The 22,020-nt window shown below is 39.8% G+C and overlaps 1 protein-coding gene across 2 annotated transcripts; it reads right to left on the bottom strand.

Moving 5' to 3' along the window:
- Nucleotides 1-2,534: 2,534 nt before the first annotated feature.
- On the bottom strand, nucleotides 2,535-19,354 carry LOC144600371 (mitochondrial fission factor-like). Of its 2 annotated transcripts, none has more exons than XM_078411944.1 (7): nucleotides 19,263-19,354; nucleotides 14,709-14,915; nucleotides 12,435-12,592; nucleotides 11,408-11,496; nucleotides 9,481-9,552; nucleotides 5,214-5,292; nucleotides 2,535-4,538 (listed from the first exon to the last, which is right to left on the bottom strand). In XM_078411944.1, exons 2-7 carry the CDS (start codon nucleotides 14,908-14,910, stop codon nucleotides 4,407-4,409), a joined length of 732 nt encoding a protein of 243 aa, XP_078268070.1. In that variant the 5' UTR covers nucleotides 14,911-14,915; nucleotides 19,263-19,354; the 3' UTR covers nucleotides 2,535-4,406. The 2 variants fall into 2 exon arrangements, with proteins under 2 accessions (XP_078268070.1, XP_078268071.1); XM_078411945.1 differs by having other exon boundaries at nucleotides 19,208-19,279.
- Nucleotides 19,355-22,020: the final 2,666 nt, after the last annotated feature.

The raw sequence follows: 22,020 nt of genomic DNA, 5'->3' as shown, positions 1-22,020 counted from the left end.
GGGGAGTTAAAGTGTTGAGCAACCGAGAGATAAGGTAGTTTTAGGCGGACTGACCGGAGATGTTCAGCGAAACGATCGCCGATACAGGAGTCCACACCTGCAACAGTAGATACAGTAGATGAGGTTGGAAGTGGTGCAAGTGAGCCTCTGCCTCATCTGAAAAGACTGTTGGGGTCCTTGGACGGAACCGCAGGTGTTGCATCTCCTGCGGTTACAGGAGAAAGTACTTGGGGAGGGGGTGGTTTGGGGGGAAGGGACGAGTTGACCAGGCAGTTGCGGAGGGAACGGTCTCTGCGGAAAGCGGAAAGGGTTAGAGATGGGAAGATGTGGCTAGGAGTGGGATCCTGTTGGAGGAGGCAAAAATGTCAGAGGATTATGTGCTGTATGTGATGGCTGATGGGGTGAAGGTGAGGACAAGGGACTGTCCCTGTTACGAATGGAGGGAGGGGGAGCAAGAGCGGAGCTGCAGGATATCAAGGAGTGAGCACGAGCGGAGCTGTGGGATATCGAGGAGCAAGAGCGGAGCTGCGGGATATCGAGGAGCAAGAGCGGAGCTGCGGAATATCGAGGAGCATCAGCGGAGCTGCGGGATATCAAGGAGCAAGAGCGGAGCTGCGGGACATCGAGGAGTGAGCAAGAGCGGAGCTGCGGGATATCGAGGATGAGCAAGAGCGGAGCTGCGGGATATCGAGGATGAGCAAGAATGGAGCTGCGGGATATCGAGGATGAGCAAGAATGGAGCTGCGGGATATTGAGGAGTGAGCAAGAGCGGAGCAGCGGGATATCGAGGAGTGAGCAAGAGCGGAGCTACGGGATATCGAGGATATCTTGCTCCCCCTCTCCCCATTGGTAACAGGGACAGAGGCCCCCTTGTCCTCACCTTCCACCCCACCAACTCCCTGGTTAACTGGTCCCTTCCCACCCAAACCACCCCCTCGCCTGGTACTTTACCCTGCAACCACAGGGGATGCAACACCTGTCCCGATATCTCCCCCCTCGACTCCATCAAAGGGCCCCGACAGTCTTTACAGGTGAGGCAGAGGTATTGCACCTCCTCCAACCTCATCTACTGTATCTGCTGTTCCAGTCATGGACTCCTGTGTATCGGTGAGACCAAGTGCAGGCTCGGCAATCATTTCGCTGAACACCTCCACTCAGTCCGCCTAAACCTACCTGATCTCACGGTTGCTCAACACTTTAACTCCCCCTCCCATTCCCACACTGACCTTTCTGTCCTGGACCTCCTCCATTGTCAGACTGAGGCCCAGCGCAAATTGGAGGAACAGCATCTCATATTTTGCTTGGGCAGCTTACACCCAGCGGCATGAACATTGACTTATCTCACCTCAAGTAGCCTTCCCCCCTCTCTCCACCCCCTCCCCCTTCCCAGTTCTCCGACCAGTCTTACTGTCTCTGACTACATTTTATCTGTTTGCTGTGTTACCTTCTCCCAACTAACAATGATCAATTCCACTTTTTCCTTGATCTCCATTCCCTTTGTCCTATTCTCACACCTTACACTTCCTTATCTATACACTTCCTTATCTTTGTTCCACCCACTCCCCTGACATGAGTCTGATGAAGGGTCTCTGCCCGAAACATCACCCATTCCTTCTCTCCAGTAATATTGCCTGTTACTCCAGCATTTTGTGTCGATCTTCAATTTAAACCAGCATCAGCAGTACTTTCCTACACCAGTTCTTTTATGATTGTTCAAAAAATAACATTAATTAATGGGCAAATTCCTTAGTTCTGTACATCCCTTTGGTTAAGCCAAATTCTTTCCATGACATTACATGAGATTATTTTTGTAGAGATAAATCTTAAAGTAAGATTGCAATAACTTGACAGACTTATGAGAAGAATAATGTACATGAGAATTTCTTTATTTAAGTGGGTGATCTAAAGTTTCTGTAAACTTAAAATATTTCTGGAACCGTTAATATGGCAGAAATATCATGGAGTGGTTACCACATACCTACTGCAAACTAGTTAACTAACTTTTTGTTCTCTCTCAACACCACCCCTATTCCACTCTGTTCTGTTATTATTATTAACATTTCAGGAGATAAGAAAGCTTTGGCTCTGAAATAAAAACCTTTAAATGTCTGCCATGGTGTAAGGAAGCTTTAAATATATTGTAAGTCCCTTGCCCATTCTTCAAAAGCGCATACTATGAAAATGATTCCATAATGGTTCGGTAAAAGTTTCCTTGTTTCTTTTGATTGTTGAACACAAATGGGTTCATAAAATAAGCATCCCTTGCGACAACATGTACCAGTTATATTAAATACAGCATTGTCGGAACTACAATGTAATGTAAAATAAGGACTCACAGAGCTTGCGGACAACATATTAGCAAAGACAGAAGATCGGTTAATGATCAGAAAAAGTAACGAGGAGTAAATGGGTGGGTATGATGGAGAGAGGAGGCAGAAAGAAGACGTCCAGTAAAAATGAACTAATCATGAATTCTCTGCAAAATGTAAAAATGGAATTCAGGAAAATAAAGAGTAAACATATTTTTGTGTATAATCCTATTACTGTGTATTTTTTTAATAAATGGCTTAAGTACAGTGTACAATGTACAAAAACTGCAGCTGTTAAGTCTGTGGACAACTCAAGTGACCCGCACAAAATGTTAACATTGCAAACATACAGCCGTATTAACATCATCCTTCTAAGACACAGGTCAGTTTTTTTACTAACTGCCATTCACAAATGTTAATTTGCACTTAACCTGCACTTAATTCCAACATTTTAAAAAATTGTCTTAATTCATAGTTAGAGAGGTGAATTCCACTATGACAAATTCTCATAGCCATTGCACTGTTTTACACTTTTTTGTAATAAATTAGTTTTAAATATAAAATTAAGCACCGATACCTCTGAATTAAGAGAAATAGACTCCAGAAGACACACAATTGTGGCTGGACTTTATTTTAACTGAATGAAGAAATGCATTATAAAAAAATGCATTATTTTATTCAGGAAATTCTTTAATTAGCCACACTTGCCCCAACACGAATTTGTTGGTCAGAATGCATATCTGTAAATTGAACATTTGTCACTTACATAGTTCTTGCATTTCACTGAAATGGTTTTAATCTTCATCCCTTTGTCAAAATCCAATTTGCAACTTAATTATAACCTTACAATTTATAATATTGATTTTACCCTTGCACAATGCATTGTCCAACATGGGAGGACCATGTTATTTCAATCCTGCTAGATCCATACAATTAAACCCTTGGGTACCGATCATCGAACTAAATTGCAAAGTTAGGACCAGGTTTGAACATCATCCACCTTAGTGTGCAATTGTGATACATGCACACGGTTTTAAAGTGACAGCCTTTAGGGTTAATAATGTCTCTGTTAAGTATCTTACTTTACTGCTTTTGGACACATTTTATACCAATGGTCAAGCAGGTCTGTAACAATCAAGGGATATTTATATCCGAGAACTTGCACATCACATTGTCAAGGAATTAATTTGTCAAGTCATTTTCTTTTGCTGTATAGCTCTTGGTAATGGTCAAGATATCTTAGGAAATTTATAAAATGTCTGGTGAAGGTTATAAAACTTGAGGAAAAAAAACTTCCCTTAGTTTATTCATTTCCCCTGCTATAGAACAAAGGTATGTGACCTGTTCTTAATCTCCTATTACTATAGCTCTATAATGGAATGCAGGATAAAGAATAACAGTTCAGAGACTTACACTACCCTTGCTCATAACTTTGCACCTAATGTAACTAGGTGAAAAATCATGCAGAGACCTGGCTGATGAGGCTCACACTGCAACATCTTTTTGAATCTGCCAACTACCTGTAAGTATGATCTGGCATTTATAAATGAAAGCATGCTAAGGAAGGAAATGCTGATTCTGCAGTTCTGCAATTACAGCATTTACCCCAATTATTCAATAAAAACAAGAGAACAAAAAAACTGTCAAATTTCAGACATTCCTACACTCTCACCAGGCTATAGGAGAAGCAATCATGGGGAGCACGTGGAGAATGCAAAAGAGATTTTGATTACCAACAAGAGGACATTTTCTTTCTTATTTTTCTCTTGATTTATCAACACAACTTGGGTTTAGAGTAATAATTTTCAAGTTGCTTTATTGAATTGCAGTTAGATGAAGTAGTTAAGGATTTTGCATATATTATGATAGATATTAGTTGGCCTTAAACTAATTAATTAGGTTTTGAGAGCATTGTGCTGCAACATTTTTCTATAACCCTTGCAATTGTGCTTTTTAAAATGATGTTCACAAGTTATTCTAAATGGCATCATTCCCTTATATTTTAGTAATGATACAAGTTGTTGCACAAAATAAATGATGATATCTGCCAGGCTGTATTTAGAAAATAGTCTCAACCTCAGTGCAATTAGAACAAAGTCACTTCCTCAGCCAGAGCCAACTGTTGGCCAAACAGGCACCAAAGATGATGGAATAGAGAACAAATTCTTTTCGTGCATGGTCCCGACTCTCCTGTTCTAATAACTGTAGGCGGCGATTCAACTTGTTCAACTATAAAATAAAAAGTTTGGACTATTCACTGATAGAACTGTACACTAATGCAAAATTACAGCAGTATTAAAATAACTTCTTTCTTGTGATTTTAAATCAGATGAAAGATATAACTTCATGAAATGAATTATCAAGAACATTTGCTTTGTAATTGTAACAGGCAGGATAGTGTACAACAGCTCTAATATCTTCAGTTATGCAGCATAAAATGTTCCAAACAGTGATAGCTCCTGGTCAGGTAAAAAGCTAAATTATGCTCAACATGATTGATGCCTATGCGAGGTTTGAGACCACGCCAACATTTTGAGCACCAGCTCTGGAAACAAGCTCAGGGCCTCAGTGCTGCAGCCGTCCTGTGACCAGTGAGTGACGAAGCCCCAAGGCATCACAGCCTGAGGCCCACCAAGCTGTTCAGTTTTATCATATGTAGATGTTCATGATAATCATAAACATTTTAAAAGTTGAAATTTATTTAAGTAAAATATTAGGAATTTAATGCAATAAATACATTTATTATATAATTGAAACACATATACACAGTGATATAAAGAAAAATAAGCTTGAGTTAGTTACCTTTTAATATAAGGAACTGTGACATAAAACTGAGAGGCCAAGGACTCAGTGATGAGTCCACTTGTAAATGCTCTTGTAAATGCTCCTTAATGAAATTCTTACCTGTCGTCGGAGTGTTACAATTTCCATAACACTGAAATTTTCAAGCACACCCTCGGGTATAGTGTAATCAGGGGCAACGCTGGTAAATAAAATATATAAATTCAAGCAAGTCATTTTTGTCCTTCTCCATGTCCTGCTGATAACAGTATCAATATTTTAATCACACCGAACAGAACTCTTCAGAGCCTCAGATCTGAACTCTTCAGATTTCAGTCCCGGAGAACAGCAGCATGATAACTACAAAAAAAGCCATTCACTATATCTTGGATTATTTAATCATACTTAAATAAAACACACGCTTATCTAGAAAAGGGATGTAATGCAATGGTTAAATTACCAAACTAAAAACTCAGGGGCCTGGACAATCACTCCCGCAGTGTTCAAAATCCCCCCCATAGCAGCTGAGGAATGTACATTTCATTACATTTTGTGATTTACATTACTAAACTACCTGATTGTTATATTTTTGTTTTTATTTCAGATTTACAGTGTTATCATTAATCGCACTGTTGCCATCCATGACAGTTTTGTGGAGACACAGTTCCATTTTCGCAATTAGGACAGCCTTCACTCTGGTTTGTGGAAGTGCAATCATGCTAAATGTGATTCGTTCATAATAAGAAATGTTCCAGTTCTGAATTGTACAATGATGAGGCACTGTAGAGCATAAGCAGCAATAGAAAGGTACACCACCACAGTCTGCAACCATATAGGCTTGCATACACTTCATTTTAATATTATTATCAAGCCAGCCCATCAAGCCTAGTTCACTGAAGTGTGCTAAAGAACATGCTGGATGCAGCAGCGGGAGGATCGAACAATCAGGTTCCAACCTGATGCTGAAACACAGGAATATTTGTGTTCTAAACAGAAAAAGGAGTGTGACCCTAACTCTGCTTGAAAATAATAAGTCATATAAAAAATTTCCAGTCTTGCCGCATCTATTCATGAATGGTGAGGATAAGATTCCATCTTTAAAGACAAGGCTAAAGCATTCCCAACCAGATTCAGCAAGAAGTGCTTAATGATTGGTCCATCTCAGGTGATGGTCAATTTGGAAAGCAAAGATAATCCCTGTTTATCCCTATAATGCCTACTGCAAACTGTTTCCATAAGGGCCTATAAGATCAAAAAATAGTGCTATGCATCAAGGCAAACAACATGAGGAAATTAATACTCTTGCAAGTTATTACCAAGACTGAAGATCAAACCAAAGAAACAGTGAAAGCTGAAATATAGGATAGGCAAAAATGGGAAGATAAGACTGGCTGACTATCGTCACTTGGTGTGGATGCGATGCAACCTAGATTGCTGAAGGGAATAAGGATGAAAATTATGGAGGAATAATGCTAGTGTTCCTCAAATACTGTGTTGGGGCCAAGACAGGAAAATTAGAAATGTTACCCTTGTTCAAAAAAGAATGAAAGCAAAAATCATACACCGACAAGCTTTCAGTTTAACCTTGATGGTCTGAAAGTGTCTTTATGCAGTAATTTGGTACAAAATGAACGTGTTATTAAGATAAAAACAGCCATTAAAGATTCAATAAAGGTCAACAATATTAGGCTAAAGCTCGAGTTATTCAGAGAGGATTGACAAAGACAAAACGGTTAATGGAAACAAGGACTTTCAAAGTTCTACATAGTTGATTGTCAACAAAAGGCAATGGAATACAAAGGACAATATATGGATATGAAATTAGCTTAAGGGAGTAATTAATATTATGGTGAAAACATATTTTAGTCTGGAGAAAAATATACAATGGCAATTCCCCAGGAGCCAGTGCTGGGACCAATACTCTTCTTGACATATATCAATAGCTTGGAGTTGAGTGTTCACCATACGATCTCAAAATCTGTAGATTAGAAAAAAACATAAGAATGGAAGACAGTGAAAAGGATAGTGGTAGATATTAAGAATTGTATCAGGCACACAGCAGATGAAATCTAATGGTGAGAAGTTTGAAATATATTTTGATAGGTTTATTGAGAAGACATAATATGAATGCAATATCAAAATGGGTTCCAAAAAGGAAGAATTGTGACTAATTAAGAACTAATCCTTGATGGCAAGGCAGAAGAGAAAGTGGTTAGAAAGATATTCAGGATCCTGAGCTTTAGAAAGAGTAAAAATAAAAGCAAATCATTTTGGAATACAAATTCAGGAATATTGTGTCCATTTTAATGCATGACACTTTAAAGGCCTTAGCAATAGTGCAGTAAAAATTTACCATAATGGTGGCATGGTTGAGGAACTTTTGTCTAATGAATAGATCAGAGAAGGTGAGGTTGATCTACCTCGAACCAGAAGAAGCTGAAACATGATATGCTAATAGTTTTCAAATTCATATAACATTCAACAATGTGAATAAAGAGGAACTATTTGCAGTCACAAAGACAAGCAGCACACTGATGGCAATCAGCACTGCTGCCTCACAGCTTTAGCCACCGTCCTGTTCTGGGGGACTGTCTACGTGGCTTTTGCAAATTCTCCTTGGGCGGTTCCATTTTCACAGTAGATTGTGGGTATGTGGCAAATGATTCAAACGAGCATTGACTGTCATTTGAAAGAAGATAAGTTGCAGGGAAACAAGAAAACTAAAAGGCAGAAAGGGATCAATGGTACTGCTCTGCTGGGAGCTAGCATGGACCCAATGGACAATATACTTCCCTTCTGCGTCACAACAAGTAAGTTTACAGAAGTCCGATTTGAGACAATTGGTAGAGATCCTAAAAGTAAAAAGAGGAAAATATTTTTCACGAAGCAAGTGGTTACAATCTTGTATGTGCCTGAAAGCTACAGGAAGCATTTCAATGTGATTTTAAAACAAGAATTTGGTAATTACTTGGAAAAAAAATGCAGGGCCACAAGGAAAGAGTTGAATGGGATTAATTGAATTGCTTTCACAAAATGCCATCGCAGGCTCAATGGGCCAGATTGCCTCTTCCTCCACTGTAACAGTTATAACATTGCAACTACTTTCTCACAAAGTATGTGACCATCAACTTGCCTGCCTCGGCTGCTTCTCCTTTTCCTTCCCCTTACCCACCAAGCGGTTCGATCCATCCCAGGCTTCCTCGGCCTCATTTACAAATCCATATTTCTTTTGTTTCTCTCCTTTTATCCCATTCTCAATAAGCCCAATTGATCAATGACACCTATTTGCTAATAACTAAAATTTCTTATTAGCCCCTTTGTGATCTGGTACTAAACATCCTCTTTCAAAATATCCATTAGCAGACTCCTCAATTTTTTTTTTGTCTTTCTCTGTTCCAAACCACTTTACCTCTAACCACTTTGCTCTCCACGCTCTCTGAAAATTATTACCTCTGAAATGTTTCTTCATCCTTCCTGCAACTCCTCATTCAAATCTCTTCTGGAAGCAAAATCTAAACCTCGAGTGCTAAGATTCAGCAATGACCACACTGCTCCATTGGGCCATAAGGAGTTCACTGGAGGAACATGGAGATAGCTGCAGTTGATATCTTCGGGTGGAAGCAGGCTGCAACCAGTCGAGAAAAAGTGAGTACCAAGAATAGATCAATGAGGAACACATTAAGTAATAATGTACGTGTGGGAAAAGCAAATCTGAAGAACTAAGAGCTTGACCTACAGAGGTAGGTTTGGAAAGGTTTTGAAATTGAAAAAGGATTCATCAGGTAAGAAACTTCTGCAAAATGTTCCAAATTCAAGAGCATAATGCCGTAAGGACCTGTATCTGAGATGAGACCAAGGTCACAACGTAGCGAGGTTGAAGTTCAGAATCAGATTTAAATGGGTTGGAGGCAAAAGCGGTAAACCTAAGGAGGAAACAAGCATGAAATAAAGCAGAAGTCCACCAAGTTCAGAAAACTGAAAAGGAAACAGGAGATCTCTTTCCTTCATTTTGTCTAATACACAGACATATTATTTAATGCGTAACCTTAATTTCATCATCTATTTTCCTCTAAAGCAAGTGGATACGTGCAAATTTGCATGATTTTCAGTTATTCTTAATCCATTTTGGACAGCATGCAAATGTCCCACAGAAATTTCACTGATTGAATTGAAGCAGCATCTGGCATAAGTATTGGCATTGGTTTCTGATTGTCACATGTACCGAGATACAGCGAAAAACTGTTTCTAAATCTTAGACCAATCTGGCTGTAATATGTCCACAATATTCACCCAGACTGGTGTAAAATGCTAGAAATAAAACTTTTAGAACATAAGAGTAAAATTATTAGCACAAAAGTGATTTCATCAAGGAAGATAGTATGCCACACACCTTTGATTCCTTGTTTGATTAGTCACATCTGATTGTAGGTTGCCAGAAAGGGGCTGATTATGGAACCGATTTCTGAAAATGGAAAATATATAAATTGGCTACATAAATACCCAATAGTCACAGCAATTTAAATATAACAAGCCCACAGAATTGAATTGTTCCACTATTTTTTATTTCAACTTATTTTTAAAAGGATGTTACAGATGTTACAGATTATTCACCAGGCAGAAATTTGGGCAAATCAGTTTCTCTGATATTTGAGAAGTTAATTTACATTCAAAGTCAGAGAAATATGCAATTAGAAATATTTATTTTCCTCTAAAACAATTTTTACTTTCCTTTCAATCACTCTATACCACTCTTATGCCCATAGAAAATTTCCCCGATTTTTCAGCAGACATGCAAGTTTTGTGTTGGACGTTACACACACCCACCCACACACCCCAACTCAATGCAGCATGGTTTAACACAAGTACCTTATTCAAATTATTATTGCTATCACATTCTACAATTGGAAAAAAGAAATCAGCTGGAAATATGAAACATAGCTTCAATGAATGTCAGTACAAAGAGCAAGAGTGGGTACATTTTCATCTCATTCACTCTCTTTCTAGCATGATAGGCAAATCAAACTGGAATTAATTGAAAAACATAATAATGGTATGTTTTTTTCCAATATATTTTCATTGGAGATATTACATTTCTTTGCTTTTCTTTCGCACTTCATCACTGAAATAATGCAGATGGTGCATGGCTTTGGGTTTCCACCATTTTAGGTCAAAACTGCCTGAATTAGTTTAGTTCAAAGCTGTTACGAATTTCAACAAGATATCAAAATTGCTGATTTTTTTCCCCAAAATATTGTAACTCACAAAATACCTTAAAAATTAACAGTTCATCTGGAAACCCAGCTATAAAACCCATCCAAAAATGTGGGATGATAGTTACTGTCAATTTATTACGAACTTTGGAGACGTTAGTATAGATTTTTTAGTTAGGATATGCAAAGATTTAAACATTTCACAGCCTCTCTTATACTAAATGTAATGAAAAGGCAATATTATTTTAATCCTCTCCGGTTGGTGGACCATCCAGCTCATGATTTTAGTTCCCTTGTATCAGAAAATAGACAAAGAATGGCAAATTTTATATTATAATCTTTGTCACTTTCATTCATACTTGATTTCACAATCTGTCAGTATCATTAACCTGTACAATAAACCCTCATTATAACAGACCATAGGAGTGTCATGGTGTCCGTAATTGCCGATTGTCCACACTAATCAAGTAAGGTTTTATCATTGCCTAAGTAGTAGAAACAAACAATTGCAGCTGCTTCTGGACACAAAGTGATGGAGTAACTCAGCAGGGCAGGCAGCATCTTTCGAGAAGATGGGTGACGTTTCAGGGCGAGACTCTTCTTCAGACCCTTGTCTGGAATTGGGCCTGGAATACAGGTGAGTTGATGACCCTGGGCTGTTGGCAGCTGGGGGGAGGTGAGGATCGGCAGAGTCAATGGTCAACTGCTGGAATGCAGGTAAGGGTCAGTAACCGGTGCTGTAAGTTGCCGAGGAGATGACATGAGTCGAGGTGGCGTGGGCAGCGGTTGGTAGGTCAATCCGCTATAACCAAAATCCCTTATAAATAAAGAGGTCTGTTAAAACATGGGTTTGCAGTATACAGATCTTAAGAATGACTCATGTGAGAAGTAGAAGTGATCTACAGGTAAAGAAGATATGATGTTCATCTAGCTCTTGCAATCCCCAAAAATGGCATAAACATTCCTCAGGGATTATCATTTACTTAAATATTCCTTCAAGTAGCTGAAATTCATCTCAGTAACTGAATATGGCAACATTTTTGCAGTTGTGCAGTAATTTGTACATGATATCACTACAAACAAACCAACCCAAAATGTCTTACTTACAAATTCCTCTGTCTTTTAGCCACATTTGATAGACTGATTTCATTGTCACTTAATGTTCGTGATCTACTGGAATTATGAGAGGTGGTCACCTGCAAAAAAAATGTGCATGCATGTTTCTTATTGATGAGTTAAGTTAAAAGTAGAAGGCACCCAAATTATCAGTAACATAAGTAAAGGCTTTCCCAATGATGAACTTATGCTAAGATTGAATATTTGGAATATTTGGATAAATACAGAAGGGATTAAGTTATTCATTTAGCAGTGTGCAATTTTGTGATGATAAACTACTTTAAAAGGAACACTGTGTAAAAAATGTCTGCATTAAATTGTATTCCATTAAACATGACATTCAATTTTTTACTCTTTGTGGGTCAATAACCAACACTGCTTTCTTCAGGCAGCAGACTGAACTAATGAGAATTCAAGAATATTTCTCCCCTACCACCCACACTGCGGTAAAAGTATTGGTCTGTATCTGGGCATTGGGAATGAAATAATGGCTGCAGCTGAGAATCAGGAAAGATGGCCCAGGATTACAGTCATGGATCGGTCATGAGGCATTGTAGGTTTGAGAGGATTGGGTGGTCAGTGACCAAGTGCAGGTCAGAACCTGGACTTTGGAGGCTCAATAACAGCACCAGAGAGTGCTAAATTAGGTTCAGAGGGTCCAAGGATGGAAGATAGTGATTTCACGTCATGGAATAAAAGAGACAAAATCCTATATTATATATCTGAATTTCGAAACACATTATGTGGTCAGTTGTCTTTCTGTTTTTTTGGTAAGTTTTGGGTTATGAAAAATTGCTGCCTCGTTACTCTCGATCACTCCAGTGTATAAACCTTAAAAGTACTTCATTAGCTTTAAAGTGCTTTGGGATGTCCCATAATTATATAAGACACTATAAAAATGCAAGTTTATTTTAGTTAAACTAAATTTCTTTCTTGGAGGCATAAAGATAAAAAGATAGTAAGTTTGGCTACTTAAATCTTTATATTTTAAAAGGATGTAACGTTATTCCTAATATACCTGCAGTGGACTCTCGGATCTATCCACATTCATAGCCTGGGAGGTTCCATACATTAAGTGAGGAGATATGCTAAGTGGTGGAGGATCTATATTCATAGGATTATTGTGGAACCAACCATACAAGTACGGCCTTGCTCCAATATCCTGCATTTCGGTTTCTAAAGAGAAAAGTTAATTTATTTTAAACCAACCAACAAATATTGCAATTTTAAACAATTTATTGCTGTTCTCTATTAATATTCAGCTACAAATTTCAAATAATCATGTAGCTACTGCATATCTATTGCATATCAATTCCGTGTCAAAAATATTAAAGAAAAGCAGTGATCCTTCATGCGTGATCCTTTTAAATCAGAGTAGAACATTTTCATGTCCCTATCAATCTGCACAATTACCTTAAACAGCAATAAATATTTACGGTCTCACCAGAATAAACTGTTTTATAAAATAGCATCTAATAATTTACAGCAATCTATACCATCAGATCTATCAATTTACAGAACTACTAAAATCTGAAATAGATCTTTGCATATTCTATAATCATTCATCTTCCACAAAGTACAAATACTTGCAACCTCTCAGAAGGAATTATGGTTCTTTATATTAAAATCTTAAAAGAAATGCATTTGTACAGCACTTTTCAGCTCTGATGTTCCAAGGACCTTTACAGCCAATTAATTCTATTTTTGACTATGTTCCCACACATGCTAATGTAAATATGGCTAAAACATTTGTTTTTAATTCATCTAAGGGTAAATAATATAAATTGGGATGAACTCCCCTTCCTTTTGAAGAAGGCAAAGGGGACCCTTAATGACCATATGTACAGCAAACGGTCTCAATGAAAGGACTTGAAAGAAGACACCTTAACATCCATAATCTTGTCAGCAATCAGGTCTCCTCAAAAGTATCGGCTCAAGTCATTTGTTTGTGCTATCATTGACTTATAACTAACTTCCAATCATGAATAAAACGTAAGGGACCAAAGGAAATAAAATAACAAGAAATTGTATTACATGGCCCCTCAAACCTGCTCTGCCATTGAACAAGATCATCACTTCACCGGCTTGAATGGTTCACTATTAGACGCAGCTTTAGTTTAGTTACAGCGCAGAAACAGGCCGTTCGGCGCACCGAGTCCGCAATCACCGCACACTAACACTACCCTATGGACACTAGGGACAATTTATATTTAGACCAAGCCAATTAACCTACAAACCTGTACTTCTTTGGAGGGTGGGAGGAAACCGAAGATCTCAGAGAAAACCCACGTGGTCATGGAGAGAACGTACAGACTCTGTACAGACAGCACACGCAGTCTGGATTGAACCCTCGTCTCTGGCGCTGAAAGCATTGTAAGGCAAGCAACTCTACCGCTGCTCCACCGTGCTGTGGTCCATTTGCTTATTTTCCCGGGAGAACTCAGCACTTGTCTACATAGGTTGCAATAACCTCATACCTCATGGAAACTGTAAGGGCTAAGGCTCTTCCAATACTACTACTGGGTTTCCATCCGGCTTCTCATGATTCCTGCCTGCTAACCATGCCGTTAACCTAAACGATCCAACTGCCTTCTGGAGCGAGGTGTCCAGTTCTCCATCTTTCTTGCATCTCATTGTCAAAGCTTTAGACTCTAGCTCATCCATTCTAAGCCAAATTTAGTTTAGTTTATTATTATCATGTCTACAAAGATACAGTGAAAAGCATTTGTTTGCATGCTATCCAAAGAAAGACTATAGATGATTACAATCGTCATCAATTGTGTATAGAAAAAGGATAATGTGTACGACATTTAGTCAAGATAAAGTCCCTGAACTGCAGATGCTTTCTAGAGCCATAACCACATCACCAGCATGCTACAGGCACATATATTACCTACTCTGAGATATATCATTATTTCTTGAATTAATAGTTAGGTTTACCAATGTTTTTAAAAATAAAGGAAATAAAATAAATAAAAATAAAGGAATAATAGAGCTCATAGCATAAATTCTATGAAGAAGAAATGACATAAATGTTCAAGAAGGAAATGAAAAGTTATACTGATGTTTTTAGATGACGAGAGTTGGGAGGTAATTCGTATGAGGGACTTATGTGGATTAAATGAGCCTATTTTGTACTCTATGTTCTAGTAGAATAAATTCATTTTTTAATTTTAATCCCAATTTAGTTATTTAACTGCCATAAAATCAAAATCTGGACCAATACTTGAAAACGACTTTAAATCTCCATTGACTTTTACAACCCTGGTTAATTCACATTGAAACAGTTTACCTCCCATTGATATTCTTTCAGGAATTTGCATATGTAATGTCGACATCTGAATATCTTCTGCTCTCTCTTCATCCCCTGGCTCCTCAGTTACTTTCAGTCTATTAGGAATTCTCATTTTCTGACTGATAGCCTCCATGAAACTCAGATCACAAGATGCTGGACTGGAGTCTATCAAATCGGAAGATGCTGTTTGTTCTGTCATGGCAGCTAAAGGACCAACAAAATAATATTGAAACAGGAGCAATATTTAAATAACTAATGATCATATTACTTGAATACAATTGGAAGAGTAAACCAGTGGCAAGCATATAACTGTGGCCATCAAACAGGGAATGAATAATATCTAGAATAATATTTATCATTGATTCTTGCACATGGCCAAGCATTCAGCTTAAGCCAAGATTACCTATGGTTACTTAAATTCGCAAAACTGGTCTTTGGGTGTCTTTTACTTAAAACATCAAATCAGAGGAAAAGTTGCTGTTGTATTAATTTCCTGCCAATATATATTTTGAGAATGCTGTAAATGATGTGGTTAATGTTCTGTGTTGAAAGGAATTAGGAACTTAGACACTAGGAACTAGACACATAGGAAGCAATCTTAGGGACTGCCTGGAATTACATACATTTTGTGTGTGCTTTACATTGCAATTTTATCTAATTTTGTGTGGTACAGATAACGAGTTCAGAAGTTCCAAAAAGTTTTGTTCCACATAGTTTCTTTGATAAATTTGTCTTGACTCAGAATTAATTCCAAAGTCACAGAAGGTCTCATTCTTTAATGTTTCTTTGATGGGTTGCTTTTGTCTCTGAATTCAAGCTCTATTCTTACTACATAATCATGTAAACTAATGATCTTTTAGGAACATACAGGTCTTTTCAACAACTTAATTCAATACTTCCTATATTAAAATTTTCCAAAGTGTGATAACATGATGAGAAATGTTCTCACAATTACTGATGATTATCACCTGGGCATAACTAAGATGCATCAAACTCGTCTTTCACTACTTATTTACTGCAGACAAGAGAATATAATTGAATGGAGGCTCTCTTATTAGCAACCATTTAAAGTGCAACATGCATTGAAGCCCAAGAGCAGATCTTTAGCCATTTCACTTATTTGAAGCAGGAATGCAACATAAAATGAAGATTATGTTGCAGCATTATTGATCAACAGAATCAAGAATAAGGTTATTGCTAGACTTATGTTATCTCCCTTCCATTTTTCAAAAAGCAGTAACTATATTGACTGTAAAACCATGGTAACCTGCACATTCATATGTACATATTGCATTATTCTCACAAAAAAGTTACATGTTGGCATTGGAAGCGTTGAAAGCCAAGTATCTGATGTTGATGTTCGAAGAATCACTGAGAATTAAATGCCTTGCTATCAATGATCATAGCGTTGGGGGTCATTTGCTGCCTTTGCGAGGTGTTTTTGCTGTTTGAGGTTCCAAGAGGAGTATAGGGAAATTACTTATATTCAAGTTTCATGGTAGCCACTTGTGAAAGAGAAAGCTGGAGAGGACAAGTGAGAAAAACACTTTTAGAAGTAAACAGCCTAACGTTTCCCACTGCACACACAAAATTATTTATGATTCAAGTTTGATCCTGATTTGCTTGCATCTAAAAAGTATTCAAGAAGAGCACAATTCTAGACACTCTTCTAAACAAATATCCTTCATTAAAGGTAAAATTTGCAGAAAAATTAGGTATATATGCAATGCAAGGTTTTAAATCTCAAATAGTTTGCAGATGGCAATTTTGCTGATCTGTTTCCATATCTCTCACCACTCCTTCTTTAATGAAAAGTTTCTTCAAGAACAAAGATAACGTGGGAATATGCCCGTCAGTTCCACCATTCAATAAGATCATAGCTGATTCAATCCAAGCCAGCACCACTTCTGCACTCTTTCTCCATAGCTATTGATTTCCCAGTCGTTCAAATGTTTGTCAAATTCTACGTTAAACACATGGAGATTGTGGCTCCATAGTCTTTTGGAATAAAGCATTCCAAATCTTCACAGCCCTGAGAAAAAATCAATCCTCTGCTTGTTTTGAACAAGCAACTCCCCTTTCACAAATTATATCCAAGATACCCACACCAGCAAAAACATCCTCATAATATGCTTGGCCAGGCTGGCCCTGCAACACCGTCAGAACAACGGGCCTTTGTGGTCAGGTCAAGAACCTTGCACTTACAACTGGGACTTGAAAATGGCACCAAACTGGTGACTCTGTATATTGTCTCAGTGTACTCTTGCTATACACTTGTACAGATCTGTATCTGTACCAAACCAACATCCATCCTGTCAATCCCTAGGCATTACATGTTTCAATAAGTGTACTGCTCACTCTTCCAAACTTCAATGAGTACAGGCATAACCTGTTCAGCCTTTTTCATATATCAACAATCCTCTTATCCCAGGAATCAAGCTGCTGAACTTTCTCTGCACGGCCTCCATTGCTGGTACATCCCTTACATATGAAGACAAAAAAATGCAGATGTGTTGCAGATGTATTGGAGATGTGTTCTCACCAGCACCCTGTAAAGCTGTTGTGAAATTTCCCTACTTTTTATTTCATGGAAACATAGAAAATAGGTGCAGGAGTAGGCCAGTCGGCCCTTCTAGTTAGCACCGCCATTCAATATGATCATGGCTGATCATCCAAAATCAGTACCCTGTTCCTAATTTCCCCCCATATCCCATGATTCCGTTAGGCCCAAGAGCTATATGTAACTCTCTCTTGAATCTTCTTCTTCTTAAGCCCTTAGCTCCTCTCGGGAGCATAGGCCATTGACAAATGTCCTCCATCTCACTCGGTTGTTGGCGGTTCTTTCGAGATCTCCCCAGTTGAGCCCAGACATTTCCGCTTGGACACCTCTTCTCCAGCTGTTCCTAGGGCGACCTCTTTTCCTTTTTCTTTGGGGGTTCCATTTCAGGGCTTGTCAGGTGATATTTGTGGCAGGTTTTCTGAGGGTGTGTCCAATCTAACTCCATTTTCTCCTTCAAATTCGTAAGTCAATGGGGTCCTGGCTTGTTCTTTTCCACAGGTCTGTTTGTTGTGTGTTTTGTTGTTTCCATGTCTCTGATCCATGCAGCATCACCTGCTTCACATTTGAGTTAAAGATGCGTATTTAGGTGTTGATTGAGATATGTTTTGAGCTTCAGATCTTCCTGAGCATGTTATTCTTTCATCATATGTCAGTCCCGCCATCCCGGGAATTAACCTGGTGAACCTACGCTGCACTCCCTCAATAGCAAAAATGTCCTTCCTCAAATTAGGGGACATACCCTTTGCAATAAAAACCAACATTCTAAAGAAATATAAAGACTTTTCTGATATATGTTGTACCTATATTACCTCGAGCAGCTAAACCCTTTGGTGCTGCAGCATTTTGTAATCTAATTTCAAAACGACTACAATTTCATGTGACTTTGGATTGTTCAAAACTAAACTGCAAACTGAATTTTTTTTAAATATTGGTATTACTCCCAAAATCTATTTGCTTGTAATGTACTTTTGTTATATCACACTTCTCAGCTCCATCTTCAATAATGTAGAGAAGCCACAGCAGAAGCTTCCGGCAGAATGCCTGATATACAGCCTAGAGCAGTGCACTTAAATGCAAACTCTCTGATGTAGTGCAATGTACGTTTAAAACAAAAAGGGAAATCATAGAGAACTGTCGAATGCAGTGGATCAATTTACACTGTGTAACTTTTACTCTTGTAGTGGCCTTTTAGCTTCTACTTTGACCCAGGCAAAAATGACAAGATATGGAAGCACAAGACCCTCATCTTCTCCCTGAGCAGGCAATTCCATCAGTTAAATTCTCTATTAGGTATATTTTAAGTCGCCTCTTCTGGGAAGATAGATAGTTGACAATATCCAATCCATCCCGTTAATTGGGTAGGGGGAACTGCAGATGCAGGTTTATACCGAAGACAGACACAAAATGTTAGAGTAACTTACTGAGAAAGACCTCTCTGAAGAGAAGGGATGGGTGACGTTTTGGGTCTGAAGAAGGGTCTTGACCCGAAACGTCACCCATTCCTTCTCTCTAGAGATGCTGTCTGTCTTGCTGAGTTATTCCAGCATTTTGTGTCCATCCCGTTACTCTTTTTGTTTGGCGGGGGGTGGGTTAGAGAAACAACTCGGGGCCCTACAAACGCGTGATTGCAAAGGCTGTCAATAAGTTGGATGTGCCCGGGGTGTTGATGGTGAAGTGCGAACTCTCTCAGGTAGAGCACCTGTTGCCGGTGCCGCTGGCAGTTCCTATTGCCTGGTCAGGTCCCCGTGGGCTGAAGTGATCGCGTCAGATAACACGGCCAACAACTCGTCCTCAAGGCCAACTGTGTGTGTGTGTGTGTGTGTGTGTGTGTGTGTGTGGGTGTGTGAGAGAGAGAGTGAGAGTGTATGTGTGTGTGAGTGAGAGTGTGTGAGAGAGAGTGTGAGTGTGTGTGAATGTGCAGCTACTCGTAACTTACACAGTAAGAGAGCGCCGGGAACGCTTGTTGCCCTCGCCGGCCACACATTACTTACCTGTGCAGCGCCTGAGTGCCTCACAAACATCGCTTCGTCAACGCCATTCGTGTAGGCTGGCGTCACGTGCCAGGCGCTCCCCCGCCCCCTCCCCGCAGCTCACAAGCGCCCATCCGATTGGGCGCCATGTGCTCACGTGCGCGCCGCGAAGCCCCACCCCCTGGCTGGGCGGGAGGCGGGAACGGCGGCGCCGTGACGGTTGACGGCGCGAGGAGCATCTCGGTTTTAAATCTCAAATAGTTTTCTGCAGATGGTAATTTTGACGCTCTGTTTCCATGTCTCTTACCATTCCTCCTTTAATGAAAAAGTTTTTCACGAACAAAGAAACAGAAGAGGGGAATCTGCCCACCAGCTCCACCATTCAATAAGATCATAGCTGATTCAATCCTAACTTCAGCACCATTTCCGCACTCTCTCTCTCCGTAGGTATTGATTCCCTTGTAGTTCAAATGTTTGTCAAATTCTACCTTGAACACATGGAGATTCTGTCTCCATAGTCTTTTGGAATAAAGCATTCCAAATCTTCACAGCCCTAAGGTGCCGTTCCCTTTGACCTCATGATAACTCGACGCCGCCATTCATCTCACCCAACAGAAGGAGTTTACTTTGCTCAGGTCTGATTAAGAATACTTGTGGTACTGAGTCTGAGGTAAGTGTATGCTGCTTCTTTGCAGCCGGCAATAAGACTCGCGCAGCATCCAAGGTCTCCACCAGGGCGCTGGGGAAATGTATGGGGTGCCGTTAAATACCGTCCCTTATAAAATAATGCAAATCCTGGCAATCTGGGATAGAAAAGATTCCCAATGGGGAGAAAAACAGTTACCGTTGCATGCGTTAATCTTTCCTTTGACCAACAACAGATTCACACAAGTTGCTTTGCTATCCAACCGTGTCCACTATTCTATAAGATTATGAATGATCTTTTACATCTTATGAATGATCTTTTACATCACTGCCACTTTTTCCACATTAACCCATATTCTGTGATTCCTTAGTCTCGAATAAACTTGGCAAATGAGCCTCCATGATCCTCTGGACAGAGAATTTGAGAAGCATATCATATTCTTGGTGAGGAATGTCTCTCATCTCAGTTCGGAATGCCTTGCCGTTTATTTTGAGGTCAAGACTGGTTGCAGCCAGCGCAGCCAAGGAAACATCATTCTCTCAATGATGCTATCAAATCCTATGTGAATTTTTATATTTCAATTAGATCACATTTTACTCTTATGAAAACTATGATGACCAGTCATCCCTCCTCATAGGACACTATCAGTAACTCAGGAATTAATCTGCTGAACCTTTTTAGTTTAGAAATACAGCGTGGAAACAGGCCCTTCAACCCACCGAGTCCATGCGGTCAGCAATCACCCATGCACTAATGCTGTCCAAGACACTGGACAATTTACAGAAGTCAATTAATCTACAAACCTGCATATTTTGGAATGTTGGAGCACCCGGAGAAATCCCACGAAGTCACAGGGAGAATGTACAAATTCCATACAGGCAGCACCTGTAGTCAGGAACGAACCCTGTTGACGATCCTGTCTGTGGCGACATGTTGCAAGTAGCACAGCAGAAAATCATCAAATATAGTAGCTCTGAGCTTACCTGTATAAAAGAAACAATACGTATCAGTGCTGTAACTAATAGGATGCTAATGCATTTCAACGCATTAGCGCTATTGCGATCCACCGATAGCAATGCAACTGCCGGTTGTAAGGGAATTCCCGATCGCAGAGGAATCCCCGACCTCGTGGAGGATCGCAAGAACAGTGAGTACACCTGGAAACACCGGGGGGCGGGGGGGCAATATTGTGTCCGCAAACATCACCGACGGGCAGGACGACAAGTCAGACTGAAGCACAGGGGACAACAGCCATCCTACTCGCTAATGTTTAGTCACTGGAAAATAAAGTGGAGGACTTAAGGTCAAGGCTGCTTTGCCAAAGGAAGCTGAGGGAAGTCAAGTCAAGTCAATTTTATTTGTATAGCACATTTAAAAACAACCCACGTCGACCAAAGTGCTGTACATCTGATTACAGTGCTACATACAGTAGCACACAAACATAACAGCACATACAAAACAGTTCACAGCGCCTCCTCAATGGGCCTCAAACGCCAGGGAGTAGAAATAGGTTTTGAGCTTGGACTTAAAGGAGTCGATGGAGGGGGCAGTTCTGATGGGGAGAGGGATGCTGTTCCACAGTCTAGGAGCTGCAACAGCAAAAGCGCGGTCAATCCTGAGCTTAAGCCTAGACCGCGGGATAGTGAGTAGCCCCAAGTCGGCCGACCTGAGGGACCTGGAGTTAGAGAGGTGGGTTAGAAGACTTTTGATGTAGGGGGGGGGGATGTCCATTTAGGGCTTTATATGTGAATAGGAGTAGCTTGAAGTTGATTCTGTACCGTACAGAGAGCCAGTGGAGAGAGGCCAGAATCGGCATGATGTGGTCCCTTTTACGGGTACCCGTCAGGAGTCTCGCTGCGGCGTTTTGGACCAGTTGCAGGCGGGACAGGGATGATTGGCTGATCCCAGTGTATAGGGAGTTGCAGTAGTCTAGAATGCTGTGTGCTCTGTTTCACAGAGACATGGCTCACCCCCAGCTCCCCAGACACAGCCATCCAACCTGAAGGAATGACCACGGTCTACATCCCACCCCAGGCAGACGTCAGTCTAGCACTGGAGCTGAACGCCGTGGTGAACAAACGCCAGTCAGCATACCCCCGGTCTTTACCATCATAGCAGGGGATTTCAACAAAG

The sequence above is a fragment of the Rhinoraja longicauda genome, chromosome 15 (assembly GCF_053455715.1).
Source record: "Rhinoraja longicauda isolate Sanriku21f chromosome 15, sRhiLon1.1, whole genome shotgun sequence".
Lineage (NCBI taxonomy): Eukaryota > Metazoa > Chordata > Chondrichthyes > Rajiformes > Arhynchobatidae > Rhinoraja > Rhinoraja longicauda.
This window is presented reverse-complemented; position numbering and strand designations above follow the sequence as displayed.

Coding starts and splice junctions, on each gene's coding strand:
- LOC144600371 (XM_078411944.1), bottom strand. CDS start 14,910: ATGACAGAACAAACAGCATCTTCCGATTTGATAGACTCCAGTCCAGCA. Junction 11,497..12,434: donor GATCCGAGAGTCCACTGCAG/GTATATTAGGAA, acceptor TTTTTTTTGCAG/GTGACCACCTCTCATAATTC. Junction 4,539..5,213: donor TTGTAACACTCCGACGACAG/GTAAGAATTTCA, acceptor TTTATTTTATAG/TTGAACAAGTTGAATCGCCG.